Source organism: Cebus imitator, unplaced genomic scaffold (assembly GCF_001604975.1).
Source record: "Cebus imitator isolate Cc_AM_T3 unplaced genomic scaffold, Cebus_imitator-1.0 Scaffold26, whole genome shotgun sequence".
Taxonomy (NCBI): Eukaryota; Metazoa; Chordata; class Mammalia; order Primates; family Cebidae; genus Cebus; species Cebus imitator.
Window position 1 is genome coordinate 8,882,341 of NW_016107341.1, and position 17,667 is coordinate 8,900,007.

The window sequence follows — 17,667 nt, forward strand, 5'->3', positions numbered from 1 at the left end:
CACACACACACACAGACACAGACACACTTAAACTGGATGCATCAAGTCATAAACATATTAATAAATTACTAGGCTGTGCTTTACTAGACAGTTCCAGGGGTTTGCCATCTGTTCTCTCTTACTTGTGTAATAATTGTTCTAATCAGAGTAAACATCCTCAAAGTGACAGTCAAGCTTCTTGAGGGCAATCCAATGCTCTCAGGAAAATAAAGAATTATAAAGGCATCAATTTTTTTACTCAGAAAATTCATGTACTCTTTCTGCTTCTGGTAATACCCCAGTAGTACCCCTAGCTGGTCACTATTATTCAAGGGACTACCTAAATTTGGAATACCTACTTTTCTGTTACCATATTTTTTGTATCCTCTATGGTTTCCATTGATCCTAACAGCACTCTCATTAATCACATCCACAGAATTAATTTATCATTGGTGTGTTCAGTTCCTCAGGGGCTGGGAAAGAGGCAGGATTCATTACTCAATGGGATCTCCTTTATGCCAGGTCCAGATTATAAAGAATTGGATGTTCACCTTCGGAGGATGGAGTCTGGATTTGGCTTCAGAATCCTCGGGGGAGATGAGCCTGGACAGCCTGTAAGTTGAATCCTCTTTATTTCCACACTTGGGGCTGTAATGTGTGAGTAAGCACCAGGGAATAGAGTGTTTTCTAAACATCTAAAAGAACACGTTTTAGGACTCTCATAAAGACATTTAAGAAGTTTAAGCTTTGAGTTTTTTTCTCGCTATTTTCTTTAAAAAGATCTCACGATATGCAATTATCTCCACGACAAATATCTTATTATAAATCACATTATATAGGAGCATTGTTGATTTTTAGAATGGATTGAATTCCTCTTAAGTATTTCAGTTATCTAATTGTACTGAATCCCTGTTATCTTTGGGTGACAGCTCAGGGGTAGAGGTGACACCTGACTGGGAACAGCAGAATTATGTGTTTTTAACCAAAATAGCAAGGGAGATAAAACACGGAGACAAACAGAAATAAAATCAGGCTCAGCACTGCAGAATATCAGCCAGATTTGAATTAAGGGATTACCAGAAGATGTCATAAAGTCAACTTGTTGGCATAATATTGGTAAATTTAAAAGGGTTTTGGAAACATCTCTGTGTCTGTGTGTGTGTGTGTGTGTGTTCGCGTGTGTCTGTGTGTGTGTGTGTTCAGAGTGAAAACAAAATACTAATAATTATTAATACACGGAAAACACAGCAAGTCTAGATTTATGAGCATGTGTTAAAATATCAGCTATAAAACACTCATTGTAAAAGACGGGTCTTAAATGGTACCCAATGTGACTAAGGCAGGTCCATGAAAGTTTTGAATAAGTGAAGGGCCTGAGCAGCGCAGTCAGCTATCTACATCCCATCCAGCTCTGGCATCTGAACTCCATCCAATCATGCAAGGGAGTTGAATTTTAAGCCTCAGCTTTCTCATCTGCAAGATGGGGATTACAGTAGTACTCTATTGTAGAGTAGCTCTGAGGATTAAAGGAGATAATATATATAAAGGTATTGATTATGTCTGGATCATATTAAGTGCTGAATAATTGCTTATCATTATCAATTTTGTTTCTCTTGTTACTAGATTTTTGCAGGAAATATACTATAAATACAGTATGTGTGTGTGTGTATGTGTGTGTGTGTGTGTGTGTGTGGTTTTTAAATATACTATATGCACTATAAATGTTACATATATGTGGTTTTCTTGAGACACAGTCTTGCTTTGTCACCCAGGCTGGAATGCAGTTGTGCAGTAGTGCAGTCGTGGCTCACTGCAGTCTCAACTTCCTGGACCCAATAAATCCTCCCACCTCAGCTTCCCAAATAGCTGGGACTACAGGCATATGCCACCATTCCCAGCCCCAGAAAATAAAATTTAAAAATAAAACATGGGCAGAAATCTTCAGGAGAAAAAAAGTCAATTCTAATAAGTGAAAAGAATCTGAAACAGTTAAAACTGTCTCAGAGTAAAGTAGATTGCCTGGGTAAAGAGTGGGCTCCTCCCCACAAGAGGAATTCAAGCAATCAATGGGAACCTGGCAGGAACCCCAAGGAGCTTCCTCTGCCCTGCGGGAGGAGTTGAACTAGATGATTGATGAGGCCCCTTTCCACAGAAAACTCCAGGAAGCTGAGCTTACACTCCAAGGATGAGTACTCTCCAGGAAAAAAAAGACGTATTCCTGAAATCCTGGGGTTAAAATTTGGCAACAGTCAACCAAAATGTCACTAACTCCCCAGCTGCCAAAGAAAATGTGGAGGTGCTTTTGCCAAGGAGGATTGGCCAGATTTTTCTTAATGCTTTAAGAGGAAGGAGAATGCTGAGGTAGAATACAGGGCTCAAGTAGCTTCAGACTTAAATTTGTTCACAGACTAAATTAAGGATCTCATGTCACAGGGAGAAGAAACTCTTGGCTGTTTCACTCTCATTCACAGCTTTGTCTGCTCTCTATCCACCCCACCCCCCAGCCCTGCCTGTCTCTGATTCTGAGATTGCCAGGGATCCTAGGTCACCAAGTCAGCCCTCCAGCCTCCCTGCCCTCTGTAACTCACCTTGTTTTATAACAGAGAGAACTGAAAATTCTCAAGTCCCTTCATATCTGTAAACATTTAACACACTGATTTATGCTACAGAGCCTCCTGACCTCCACAGGATATTTATCCAGCTTGGCTTCCTTCAGGATTGTTCATGTGCCAGCCTGTTTTGTTTAATCAGCAGGATTTTAAATTTCTCCCAAGCAAGGACCTTGTCTTACCCTTTTTATACAACATGAGTGCCCCGTAATTGAAAAATGGGTCATTATCCACAGTGAGTCAAACTCAAGGTGAAGGTCACAGTCTTCAGACTGCCACCTCTGCCCAAGACTCCTGGCATCAATTAAAATAAGTTTGTGAAACATCAGAGTCTAAGGGAACAGTCTCCACAGACCGCCCCCACTTTAGACACTCACTGTGAATCTGAGGGCCCCACCATGTAGTAGGTTCGCAGTGCACTGTTGCCAACTTGTCTGCGTCTGTTGAGACAGAACACCCACCCATGTGCCAGGCTACATGAAGTGGATTTCTCACTTACAGGGAGGCAGCAAGGGACTGTAGAAGCCCACGATTCATGGAGAGCAAGTTTCCTAAGGCTCAGGAAAGCTGCCTAGGACAGACAGAGTCTCCACTCTATGTGTCGCACTTGCACCTCAGCTGAGGGGCCCCAAAAAGCAGCCCACTGTGGGTTTTCTACCGTGGAGAAGTATGTCACACTGGACCCAAGCATTGAAGGACATCCTGTTTCTAGGGGGGACGGGAACAGAATGCATGCTGTTCCAGCTAGCCCCTCTTTATCTCAAGATGCTATGCCCTAGCACCTTCTATAGTTATTCTTAAGAACTACGAGAGAAAAGGGGGAAAGAATTGGGTGAATCCAAGGCCACCCAGAGAACTGTCCTGTGCTCACAGCTTTCCTCAGGTCCAGTAATTCACTAGAACAACTCAGAACTCAAGAAAGTGCTATACTTACGATGACAGGTTGAGTGTAGTGAAAGGATAAAAATTAGAACCAGCCAAAAAAAGAGGTACACAGGACAAGGTCTAGAAGGGTTACAAATGTGACACTTCCATCACCCTTAGGGACATGTTACCATCCAGCATTCATTCAGAGAAGATTGCCACACAGGGATGCTCACCCAAGGTGTCCAGGGTTTTTATCCCAATGTTTTATTACATGGGCATGGTTGATTGAATCATGACTCATTGAACCACAAGGATGACCTCAATCTTGAGCCCCCTTTCTTCCCTGGAGGCCAGGCTGATATCATATGGCTCAAAGGCATAACCCTCTAATTACATTGTTGGTCGTTCTGGTATGGTCAGCCCCCACCCCAAGACTATTGGTATGGCTGGCCCCATCCTGAGTCATCTCCTTAGCATAAACCATCAGCTACGGTCTAAGGGGCTCCCCATGAATGACGAAGACACTTCTAATTCCAAGGGTTTCGAGATTATCTTTCAGGAACTGGGGACAATGGCCAGACTTCACTTTGGACTGAGGCAAAATTATTTACAGCAAAGCCATATGCTCAAAAGATACCAAATGAATGAAACAAAATGAAAACTGCTCAAAATACAATATAACTTTAAGGCAATTTTTGTTACCATTCTGTGGGATACTGAACACTAGCTGAAACAATTACAGGGCATTTAAGGGCAAATCCATCTAGAATCCATTGCACTTATACTAACATAAATACTTCAAACTTACCAACCTAAGGGATTTCCAAAAGAAAGATGAGCTCTCTGTTTGTCCTAGAATACACTGACTGACATGCGTTTTCCCCTGCTTTTACTAATCTCTGAGCTCCTCAAAGGCAAGGTCAGTAATTTAATGGTGTTTATGTCTTGTAAGCCTAGCCTGGTACAATAAATATTTATTTAATGAAATTGAAGAGAATATTTTTTCACCAAGTCAAAACTGTCACCTGAGCTTCTCAGAACAAGTAAAGATCTGGAGTTTATATTTTCTGAGGCCTCTAAATTCTACAGGCTCTGTAGAATTAATGTGGCCTAGTCCTAGAAACAAGAGACAGTGTCCTGGCAGCCCTACAGCATGTTTTGTTGAGTTCCCCTGGTATTTTACAATTGTTGAGCTCCAATTAATTTCACCTTTTAAAACATTGACTTTCATCTTTTCTTAAAATTAAATTTAGCAACATTGAGCTTGCCTTTCTCCATGACAACGACTAGCTGGAACTAAGCAATGGTCCTTTTTAGACTGAGCCTGGCTGCAGTTTCTAAAGCTCCCGTATGCCTATGTTACTCTTTAAAGCTACTATCTTACAGATTCCCATTCCAGTGCCCATCCCAGAGGACTGAATTAAAAGAAACTGGAAAGATAAATATTGTATGCCAATGGAGCCTTCAATAGGGGTTAGATATTTACAAGACCTAACCTAAGCACTGAAAAGATAATCAGTTTAATACAAATAACATTAAACTATAAAATAAACATAAAGTAAAGCAACAAAGTTTCTAATTCTTTCCATGATACTTACTTTAAGAGAGTCTTTAAGATATGAAATTCTTACTTTACTGGACCCCTTGGCTCATGCTTTGTCTGCTTTGGGGGGAAGCCAGCACCCTACTCTGTAGAAATCATCTTCAACTGCTCCCCTCCTCCTCCAAAAGCGGAAGGAATTGCATGACTGAGTCACAGGGAGGGGATGGTCTTGGCTGGCTCTAGAGGAGAGAGGTGTTGCTGGACTCTACCTGGCACAGAAGCAATAGAATTGTTACCGGAAGGGAAGATGTACTGTTTAAAACGAAGCTCAGATATGTGAATGCACCCAGCCTCAGGACATCTTTCTGTCTGGTTTGTACAGAAGTTCCCAGGTTCCTATCACTTCTGAATACTGGCTTTGCATTTCTGAATTATTTCTCCCCTCCAGTGGGCAGGCATCAAGTATTTATGATAAGCCTCCTCAGATTACATGGATTGCTGGTTATCCTATTGTGTTTACTCAGACTTATTCTGGTTTACTCCTTCATTTGAATGATTGAAGACATACTCATGCTGCAAGTTACAATTTTGATATCTAAGCCATAAGGTAGCAGCCTAAGTCTCTCTGAAGCAAACAAAGCCAGAAAATTAGTCCTGAAAACCACAATATTGCATCTCAGAATGACCCTGTCCAGGAGAATGAAACAGTAAAGAGCTCCCACAAGCCTTTCCTTCCAGCTTTTCTACATTCTAAGTCCAGAGATAACAAACAAAATGTGTTAGCCTCATTTAGTTGCTGGTGTGCTACAAAGGGAAAGGTGTGTAAGGTGACTTGGTCCCAACTAAAGGAGGTCTCATAAGTGCATCAAATGGGTTTCTGCCTCCATATATATGAAATGGTATCGACATCCCAGAGTGCACATTAAACACAACAGCACGGCTTTCAGCAAATAATGAACAGCAGGACTCCTGCTCAGACAAAGCATACGGGCATTTTTCCTGCAAGAGGAAATACTTTCCACAGTTAAATAGCAATAGAAATAGAAAGAAACGAAAAGTTGCCAGAAAGGAACAAAAATGGGATTTCCAGCTGTGAGCTGAAAAGAGATAGAAAGGCATCAAGAGGGAGAGGTGTGGAAAACACTGCATTGGAGAAAAGCCATTCAAAGACAGACAATGACAGGCCTAGTCCTTGCTTGACACAGGAGTCCGGTGCATACCCAGTGCAGGAGTTTCAGGAGGAAAGAGCCTGAAGTCTGCTCACCATAGTGGCAAGTTGTCCTGGGCTACAGATACCACAGAGCAGATCTCCTGGGCTTAGGCTAACATTGGGCAGTGCAGGAAGGAACTAAAGGGATTAAAAGGCCTGGAAAGGTGGTTTTGGGTTTGTGTCATACCTGTTGTTGTGGTGGTTGTTGTTGTTTTCTTTTTAGTGTGAGTTCTTCCCCTGACTTACTGGGATCTCAGCAACTTGAATGTGAATTGCTGTCATTTCATATCAAATGTTCTGTTATGTTCTGTGCCCTCACAGCGAGAGATAAAATAGAATTGTTTTGTTTCTTTGGGGTTTTAGAGAAGGCAATTGAAAAGATAGGGCCACAGATGAGTTGTTCATGTAGAAGTTCCTTCTTGCTCTGTTTTGCCACAAAGCTCTTTCTTCAGGGCCAAAGCAATGGGGGTAGGGAAACACACACACACACACACACACACACACACACACACACACACACACTCCTCCCAGAGGGCAGAGAAGAGAAAACTGAATACTGGAACTGAAGGGTCAGCTGAGGTTGAAGAGTCCCCCTGGGCTAGCGGGAGGTAATGAATGAGGCAAGGCTGGAATTGCCTGGGAAGGCTCACTGGCCAGTGGGTCAGGGGTCAGTGACTAGAAGGTCAGTGACCTGGTAGGTAAGGGATCCTGATCCAAGCACCAGCGGTAAGGGGAACAGGTGCCTTAGCAGAACTGCAAAGTGACTACTGTGATGGGTCAGGGAACTCTGGTCATACACTCAGCTGACCTGGACATGATCATCCTGTGGCGATTGGGAAGTGAGAAGAATCAGAGCCTTGCTATCAAAGGGCGATTGACCTATGGACCAGCAGCATTCAACTCCTGGGAGCTTGTTAAACCTGCAGAATCTCAGGCCCCTCCCAGGCCTGCAATATCAGACTCTCACGAGGTGGATCCAGTACTGTTTTAATAAGCTCACCCTGTGGTTTCTGTGCATCCAAAAGTTTGAGAACTACTGACTTCAACGGTCAGATATCCTGAGGCATGTTCTCAAGAGCTTAAGCGAACATGAGAATGTATGCATTGGGAAACCAATATGAGTTACAGTGTGAGAAGGAATCATAGATTATCCAGTCCCTATAGTAGCAAAGGGGAAATAATAGAATGTGTCAAGTGTACAAATCATATGGAAGTAAAGGAAAAAAAGTTATTTTTTTTCTGGAATAGAGCAACACATCGAGCTATCTCTGTGTCAGCAGTGAAATATAATGCAAAAAGGTGGCAAATGCCAAAGGCTAAGGAGCACAGCGGCAGGGGACCTGGAAGCAGTGATGGTGCAAGTGGCCAGCCTCTGCCAGCAAAGGCTGCAGCCCCTGATGGATGGAACAAATGTAACTGTATAATGCTGCTAATGGCCAAGCACTGCTAGCACCCACACAGCGCACCAGGCGCAGCTCAATTCAAGTTTATTTAACAGTATGGCAAACTTTCTTTGAAACATGGTAAAGAATACATTATATAATGCAATTATATAATAATATATACAATAAATATATACTATATAATTCATACTTGTGTTATATTGAATATGCTATTTATTAGATATTCAATTGAAGGGGTAATTGAATACATTGCCTATTTAGAAATAAATAAGAGGCCTACTCTAACCAACTCTACCACTACCTAGACTGACACCACTCCCAACACTGTATTTTTTCCATAGTACCTGCTTTTGGGCATACTATATAATTTAAACATTTATTACAGTTATGATTGACCAGTAGAATGGATGCTCTTTAGGATAGTGATTGTTGTTTATTGTTCACTGATGGATTTCTAGTACGTAAAAGTATCCTGGGCTCAATGAATATTTGTTGAATAAATGAATTAATGAGGGGAGTACTTCATATCACAACAATATGGTGGAAAAGCAGATCTGTTACTGGGCCTTTTTCAATAAATGATATTAAACTATTGGCACAGACTGTAAGGTCGAGAGCATCTGTAAATGTTGCTGTATATCGTGCTGTTCTCCTACAGCAAGAGAGGAATAGGAATTTTCTGATATGAAATTTCATCTTTACAATTTTTGTGTAGAGCCCAATAGCAGCTATGACTCTCTCAGTTGTAACTACTATTTTGTGTTTCATTTTCATTAGTTATAATCAGAACTATACCTTAAAACTAATAATTAACCAGCCAAGAAGTTCACAAGACAGTTTTTTCCTCTTTAACTGACAATAAACTCTCTCACTAAAGTGTACAGGAAAGCTAAAGGTTGAAGCATTTTCTCTGGATCAAACCAACTAGATGTACCTTTTCATGGGGCAGTAGAGAAACATTTATTTTAACTGGCTTTTGCACAAAGCACTTACCAAATCTTTGAAGTGCTCCATAGTGGGTTGAGACTTTTGAAGAATAGACTGGAACATCTTTATAAGGAAACTCATAAATTCAGGTTGGCATGACAAGAAGGGAGAATGGAGAATGTCAGAGCATACTCAACTTCTGGAGTGTAGCAAATGGGTACAGTGGGTGGCAGGGAAAGAACCGCACTGTGCAGCCAGTCTAAGGCAGGAGAGTTCAGCCTTTCCTGTGACAGCAACCATAAATCACTTGTCAGAACACTTAATATTCTACATGGAAGCAAATCTACTACTCACCCTACCTCCCTCCCCAGGAATAAGGGGAAAGCAAGCAGCAGTAGCATGGGAAATTTTCATTCCTATGTAGAAAGGGAGCTATTCCATGGACTAAGGCTGTGACACCCTTCAGAATTTTACTTTGCACATACCTGAGAAGTCCTGGGCATTCACATCTGGCTGTCATGTTGACAGCCCACACTAAGTAGTGAGACTAAGTACAAAGGAATGGCTCTGCTGCCAAGCCTGAACACACGCAAGCCCATAGGTCATGATGGAGCAGCTCTGCAAATTAGCTGGAATTCACAGATAGGGGATTTGAAAGAAATTATGATGCCTGAAGGAAATCAATCTGGAAGCAAGGGATTTAAAATAAATGTAGCCTCTGTAGTGTCATCAGGCTAATGGTAACCACTGCCATCAGCTGCTATATGGCCAAGCCACTGGTAAAAGAAAAGGGAGACCTATTGGTCATGAGTTTGAAAAACTGTTCATAGGTTAAACGACAAAATTAAAATATGTAACACTATTTTCTTTCCTCTGAGAAAGAAAAAAGCCCTGCTAATGGATACTAAACTGAGTGCCTCTCATGGGACATGGGAAACCTAATGTGTTGCCTTTCATCACAGTCCCTGGTTCAGGGAATTATAACAATAATCATATTTTGGACAGGCGCAGTGGCTCACGCTTATAATCCCAGCACTTTGGGAGGCCAAGATGGGCAGATCACATGAGGTCAGGAGTTTGAGACCAGCCTGGCCAACATGGCAAAACCCCATCTCTACTAAAAATATAAAAAGTAGCTGGGCATGGTGGTGGGTGCCTGTAATCTCAGCTACTCGGGAGGCTGATGCAGGAGAATCACTTGAACCTGGGAGGCAGAGGTTGCAGTGAGCTGAGATCACACACCATTGCACTCCAGCCTGGGCGACAGAGCAAGACTTCGTCTCAAAGAAAAAAAAAACCACATTTCCCAGATGGGTACCTCCTCACTTCCCGGCACAGTAGCCACCTAAACAACAGAAGCACTTCAGCAAACAAGCAAAACTGGGAATGTCCTTTGCATAGAGGACAGTGCTCCGAGGAAGTATTTAAAAGAATGGAGCAAAAAATCCGGAGAAAGTTTGAGATGTTTTTGAGTAAGTCAACTGACCAGAAAAAGCCAAGGATAAGTTTTGCTTTGTTTTGTTTTGTGTCCTCCTTACCCTCCAGCTTTTCAAAGCAAAGAAAAAGGAAACTTTCCATCTTTATCAGAATTTAGCAATTGGCAACAGCTATTTTCCCCTTGACTCTTAGTGCCATGAGAGAAGTTTAATGCTTCACATGAGTTATTTCATCCAATTCTCCCAATAACTCCATGAAGTAGGTTCGATTATTATTTTTCTTATTTTGCAAGTGAAGAAACTGAGGCTCACATAGTTTAAGAAGCTTTACCCAAGACCACATAAATATGAAACGGAGCCAGAATTCACTCCTCATCTTGTTTCAGCCAATTAGCATCAGATTATTTGAGATTATAATTTTCCTTAAGGTGATCATTTATGATGAGCCGGAAAGCAGGTGTCCCCAAAACTTCATGGCAGTCAGCGGCATGTTCAAAATATTCATCTCTAGTACTAAGCAACTTCAAAGAGTTGAAGGGGCATCCTTCCCGCATCTCATTTTTTACTTTACAAGTGGCTGGTCAGATTTGAGGGCAAGGGATAGAATGTGAGAATCAAATCTTCCACAAGTTACATAACTGTATATAAAATGGAAAAAGAAGATTTGAAATGTGAATCTTCTTTCCTTCTCACTGCTTCTCTAGATTTTGATTGGAGCCGTCATTGCCATGGGCTCAGCTGACAGAGACGGCCGCCTTCACCCAGGAGATGAGCTTGTGTACGTTGATGGGATTCCAGTGGCTGGCAAAACCCACCGCTATGTCATCGACCTCATGCACCATGCAGCCCGCAATGGGCAGGTCAATCTCACTGTGAGAAGAAAGGTGCTATGTGGAGGTACGTACTTGGCGCGCACTGCAAGAATCGAGGGGTAGGTGGTAAGATGCTTTTGTGAGACATGGTAAGGGCATGTGAAACAAAATTTTAAATCCATGTCTACATTATATGAGGAAGGAAACAACCTAGATATTCCAAAAGTAATGATGATTTTGAAAGTGCTGATGTTCACCCCACTAGGACAAAGATCCAGTCTTTGAAGCCTGTCTTTTAAATGTAGTCATTAAAAATCTCTAGAATTTCTAATTTAAGGTATATGTGCTCTCTGCTTTCTGGTAGATGCTAGTTCTAAGAAGAACATGATAGTACCAGGAAATATGCCATTTGAAAATGTGTTTACAAACCAACAGCCACAGCATTTTGATGCCATAATGAGGCAGACAGGATGGAAAATTAGCTTTCCTTGTAGAGCCTGATAGAAGGTAACAATAAAGCTACTGCCCCAATACAGAAAAAATACAGCTGTACCTCACGCCAAGAAAACACATTCATATAGCTCCAAACTTATGAAACAGATAAATTAGAAGTAATTATTCCCTTTACATCCATTTTCTCAGCTTCATAAAGGAATCCACCAAAGACATACTTTTCAAAGTCAGTCCTTGTATTTATAATACAATTTCACTTATCTCTCTTTACCATATCAACCCCTACAAAAAAAATTATTTATATTTTCAAGGAATATGTCAGTTACAAGTACCACACTCTTTTTTAGAATCTGAGCATTCAATAATGTTGGGATTGTATTATCTTCCCTCAAAACCACCCAGCCTTTGTTCTGTGAATCACAGAGGCAGAAGCTTCAATTATGTTCAGCTGTCACCTTCTGCCCAGTGGCCCGCTGGCTGCTCTGCCCGACCCCTTGGCAGCCCTCATACAGAATCATCAATACTTGAAGTAGGAAGGACCTTAGCTATGTGAGCTTCCTCTTGTTACAGATGAGGAAACTGAGGCCCAGAGGTTCGATAGCTTGCCCAGTAATCCACAGTCAGATTGTGACAATGTGGAGATGGACTCCTCTCTAGGGCCAGTGTTTATTTCTTTATGTTACTTTGTCCACTTCCCCATTCTACCACAATCCTCTCCCCTAGTGAATTAGAAGATGTTAGGCCAGATCTTAGCAGATGTCACTCCCTAATACAGGGAGTCTTCCCATATGTGCTGTTATACCAGATGCATTCCAGAAGAGGACCAAAGGATAATGATAGGCTGTGAATGACTAGTAGAGAAGATAAGACTTATTCGTGTGACTAAAAATCCTTTTCTTTCTAAATCCCCCTAGAAACTAGACCATGAGCAAGGGCGGTCATTTAAAAGGGCAAGTCAAAAGAATTGTCAGCCCTCACCAGTAGAGACTGCTATATATCTTGTATCTTATAGAGTTTTTGCTAAGAGGCGCCATTTGTCTTCAGAAATTCATGGCATGTCACTTGACCCAAAGAAGTAAAGCATCTTAAATTATGCCTTATCCTTGGGCTAGATGCCAGGAGGAAGATGGTGCTTGCTTGATTAACATTTAACTGTCTCTCTCCCTGCAGAGTAATTTTTAATAAAAAGTTTGCTGTGCTATATGTTCTATAACCTAAAGATAAATTTAAAAGATACCTGATTTACAAGGAAATATACCGCAAAGTGCAAAACCAATGCACCAACATAATTTCATGCTCCCCTTGTCACCAGCTGATTATTGCAAATTAAATTTTCTTTCAATCAACCCAAGCTGTTGAAGTGTGTACCAAATGCTGCAAAAATATATTCCTGCAATTTGTGGATCATGTGACTTCGTAAAGATGCTCTTTGCTGATGCTCTTACCAACTTTACTCAGTTAGGCTTTTGAGTGCATTTCAAGTGCATTTAATTTTTGAAAATGTTCTGCTGCAGATTGCTCATTCACACCAGGAGAGTTTCCAAGTTAATCCAGCCCACTCTTCCTTGAAAGCTTCATCAGTACTGAAAATATTAAGTTCAGCAAAGGATACTTCGATAGCAAAGTAATGTCATGAAACAGGGTGGAAAAGATTTTAAAGAAAAAAAAAAGCATAGCAAGGTGACTTTTCTTCATAGCTCCCATTTCTTCTAAGTGAGAAGGGACAACTACAAATGAATATGACAATGGAGTTGACTTTTCAAGGACTGTTGTTGTCATTGTTATTTTGTTATTATTATGCTTTCCTAAGCAAAGGCAGTGGGAGGGGCAAGCATGGTTTAGGAGGAGATGGTTCTAAGCTGAGGGGAAGTGAGTAATTAGCTAAGGAGGAGACAGGAGCAGGAAGAGGAGCAGCATCACCACCCTCATGCACAAAGGAGCAGTGCTGTGGGAAAAGGGCTAAAAAGAAGCAAGGTCATAGGGATGACATGCTTCAGCCTTCTTCTTGCCTCAGCTTGTACAAATGCCCACCTCACTTCAGAAGACAGAGAGCACTGGCTTCTTCATTGATGCTCAAGAAAGAGAACACATTCATTATGAGAGATATAAAAAGGTTAGTTACGCTGAGCAAAAATTAAGATAACACAAAAACTTGCCCCAAACATTAAGTTATTTTTAAATGTACATACTAAGGATAGAAAGGCAACATTTTTTTTTTTTCTTTTTGAGAAAATGTCTCCCAGGCTGGAGTACAGTGGTGCAGTCACGGCTCACTGCAGCCTTAACCTCCCAGGCTGAAGTGATCCTTCTGCCTCAGCCTCCCGAATAGCAGAGACTACAGGCATGTGCCACCATACCCAGCTAATTTTTGCATTTGTTTGTAGAGACAGGGTCTCACTATGTTGCCCAGGCTGGTCTCGAACACCTAGGATCAAGTGATCACCCACCACAGCCTGCCAAAGTGCTATGATAGGTGTAAGCCACCATGCCTGGCCTAGAAAGCCAGAATTTTCAATCAGAAAATAAACTAGATTCTCAAAAGTGAGAAGTTGTTGAGTGAGGGAAGAAGGTATCCAGTAGTGCTTCCAATTTTTCTTTTCTTTGTTTATTTTTATTTTGTTGCTTTAGCAGGCAACTATGGATAGTAAATTGCCTCCAGTTTTATTTACCAGATAGGCATAGCACACACTTTCACCTTGTATCAGTTTTTGAGAGAAGATGCCTATCCATGCCTCAGCTCCAGTATTTAGTTGTTCATTTTCCCAAGGATATTAGAAGGGTGGCTTCAATTATTATACTGAAAAGCATAAATATTTATATATTCAGTGGATCAGCTTTGAGATATTCAACCTAATGGCACATTTGGATGCACATCATGTCTCTGAGAAATTTCCTAAAAAGTACATCTGGAATTGATGTGAAAGAACGTTTTATGACTTCATCAAAACATGTTAGAGTCAGTCTTAAAGCTATCAGCATCTTTTCTCTAACACCTAAGGGAAAGTCTCATTCTTGGCCTAATGCCAAGAAATGGGAGGTTATCTTAGCAGATGGAGGAAAAGTTTAGCAAGTATCGAAGGTACTAGTGCATTCCCTGATCCTGGTTACTACACTTCTCACCAATTCTAAATGTATTCCCTTGTTCTTTGTCTGCAACCATGTCACCCACTTAAATAAGCTGTCTGCCTTGAGGAGTATAAACTGGGAATGTCTGCACAGATGCCTGTAGGCAGGCCAGCCCCTAACATTTTCAGGGCCACAACCTGTGGGCTGCTCCTCCCTCATGAGGTACCACAAGGGACCTGGTGCACATGCATGTGGACATCACAGCCCACATGTCCAAGCTCTGTCCATACATATATCCCATTGCCTCAGCCATGCTTCAAGGCAAAATATGCCTGTCTGCAACACTCTCATCCTTTCAGGGACAGTCCTGAGAAGAGACCCAGGCACACCCTAGATGCAAGGTCTATATGGTTACAGAATTCTAGAATCCTGGTATGTAGTGTGTGGTCTAGAAGAGAAACTAAGGGCCCAGCTGAACAAGTTCCTTCAGCCCTGAGAATTCCTCACTGTATGAATAAATGAGTAAATGAGACATTTGCAAGAGGTCTTGGGGAGTGGGCAGGACTATGGTGACCTGCAAACCCCATACCCAGTTGAGGGAGCTGCCATCACCAAGCTCCAGCCAATTGGTGCCAAACATATCAAGAGAAACTGCAGATCAGCATTTCTATACAGTCTCCCTATGTACAAATATTGGCAATTAGTTTTAACAATTCTCAAATGAAGTACAGGCCAGCACTGTGCAGACCAGGAACAGCCTCTGGCCAATAGTTAAATGTCCTGGTCTATACCATCTCACCTGGCAGGCATTGTCAATGATTCCCACAATCCCAATGGGAGATGTTCTCTTAGCGCAGTGATGAGTTCCACTGTGACTGGTGGAGACAAAGCAGCTTACCCTAAAAGTTAATTATTTGACTTGAGTAGATACTAACCGACTGAATTCTATGCAGCCATTTGTGTATGAACTAGAAGAATGAATCAGGGATCCTGGAAATTAGTGAATTTTCTTTTAAAAATTATATAATACATGATATTTAGTCACTTTATGGTGTTTTACCATATTATGATTAAATAAGACTATTGGTCTTATTTAAGACTACAGGTGTGCACGATGGCTCACACCTGTAATCTCAGCACTTTGAGAGGCCGAGGCTGCAAATAACCTGAGGTCAGGAGTTCGAGAACAGCCTGGCCAACATGGTGAAACACCATCTCTACTAAAAATACAAAAATTGGCTGGGCTGGTGGCGGGCACCTATAATCCCAGCTACTTGGGAGGCTGAGGCAGGAGAATTGCTTGAACCCAGGAGGCAGAGGTTGCAGTGAGCTAAGATCACACCATTGCACTCTAGCCTGGGCAACGGAGCGAGACTCTATCTCAAAAAAAAAAAAAAAAGGCTGTTAATGCCCTTCAGTAGGAAGGACTGTTGGAAAGAAGACAGTCTCACTTGGGTCCAGAGCCAGACGAGTAGAAAAATGATATGGGGTCAATCCCTGAAAGACAATCATGTGACCAGTTTTCAAGCGTCAAGGGCCCAGAACAAGCCCCAGAAGAACTTCGAAGTCTTCTTAACTTCCTGATTTTAAAGATGTTCATTTGGCTAAAGATAAAGAACTTTGTTCTGGAAGTTGAAAGAGAAGTCCAAAGCCAATAGAAAAGTATCCTATTAATGTACATGATTCTTTCTCTTACCCAGAGAATGCTCACATTGCCTTAGTCAATGATTTTCTCTCTAGAACCTGTAATGCAGCCACTCCCAGCCATTTACTGCAAAGACAGATAATTCTTCTTTGTTGCTGATCTACTGACAACCACAGCTCTCAACCTCCTAAAATATGACAGCCAGAAAATGAGATCTCTTGTCACTCCCTATGACATTTAGTTACTGATTTGGTCCAATAGCTCGAGGAGATTTTCAATTTAATGTAGCACCATAATAATTGTTTGTTTTTCTTCTTCCTATCTCTAATCACTTTATTTCCAACTTGTACAAGGACTGATAAAAGATATGTGATGCGCCAAGACAACTTGTCTTTGGATGATGTGTTCCAGTAGGGAGGGCACGTTTTACAAGCGAAGTTTTAAATTCTGTTTGAAAACAAAGAAAGGCTTTGACATTGACATTCTGTCCTTCTATGACCTCAGTACATTTCTTATAAAAAGCATCCATTTTCTTCTTTTATTTAAACATGATTAATTAGATCTTAAAGAAAAATCAAATTTATCAAATAATAACAAGCAACAGCCTGTGTCTCATTCATTCTGTAATTACAAACAAGAAATGAGTACATTTTTGTAAGACCATTTTAAAAATCTAAGTATATAAACAAATGCAGTTTTTTTTTTAGAAATCGATGTAACAAAACACCTCTTGCATTGCAGTCTTTGTTTTCTTCTCCCTGATGTTTTTATTTCAAAATGGAATTGCGGCTTATAAGGTTAAGAGCCTTCATTGGAACTTTTGCTAATGATTTTTAATTCGCCATATGCAACACCTTCCAGAGTTTCTAAATAGGATACTATATCTAGGGACCCAAAACGGAATAATTAATGGTGATTATTCTCCATCTTTCCTCTGTTCCATAAACATCTTTTGAGTACACTAATCAAATTTTAAGTTGGGAATGAAAGCAGCTCTAGTTATAATTACATTATTCTAGGTGCCCGCTTCAGTTCTTTTCATCAGAGTGCCAATACCCAGGTATTAAATTAAAATGACAAAATTCTTTCTGGGTGACAGATAAACTTTCATTTCAAAAACTAGCTTCTTTTGGCTGCCAACTTTCTATCATTTCTCCATGTAAATATGCTGGCTTTCTCGTGAAAGTATTGGTTTGGCTTATCTGGTTGATAACAGAGTATATTTTATATTAATATGGACTGTAAAATGGAGAAGGCTTTCAACAGCTCCTTAGAGATTCAAGCTTCATCATTTCAGAGCCTGAAATTTAATTTGATCCTAGAGTGAGCAAAATATTTTTTAATAAAAATCTCAACTTATTTATTTATTCTTTTAAACCACTTCATTGTGATACGGTTGATATACAAAAAGCTGTGCAAACTACTTTTAAGAAGTATATTTTCCACATACATGAAGTAAAGTCACACTTCTAAGCTAGCAGAATATTATAAAATAGAACTACAGCTCTTTAGAAAAATGCATGATGGTTAACTTTACATGGATGGCCCCTGAGCTGTTAACCCTCATTATAATACATCTACAGTAGCATTTCTCAAAGTGTAGCCTTGAAACTTGATGCAGATTTTTGTGCCCAGACCTACTGAAAAAACATTCTGTGGGTGGGCCGTGAAGATGTACTTTTTTTATAATTTATTTAAGTGATTCTTATGCACCATA

The 17,667-nt window shown here is 40.8% G+C and overlaps 1 protein-coding gene across 17 annotated transcripts in view; it reads left to right on the forward strand.

The window, feature by feature from the left end:
• Positions 1–17,667, forward strand: part of MAGI2 (membrane associated guanylate kinase, WW and PDZ domain containing 2) — a 1,433,352-nt gene that overhangs the window by 1,270,448 nt on the left and 145,237 nt on the right. For all 17 annotated transcript variants that reach the window (XM_037736560.1, XM_037736552.1, XM_037736554.1 and 14 more), the window contains 2 exons: positions 502–593; positions 10,679–10,871. In XM_037736560.1, coding sequence (XP_037592488.1) covers positions 502–593; positions 10,679–10,871 — 285 coding nt within the window. The remainder of the gene's footprint in view (positions 1–501; positions 594–10,678; positions 10,872–17,667) is intronic.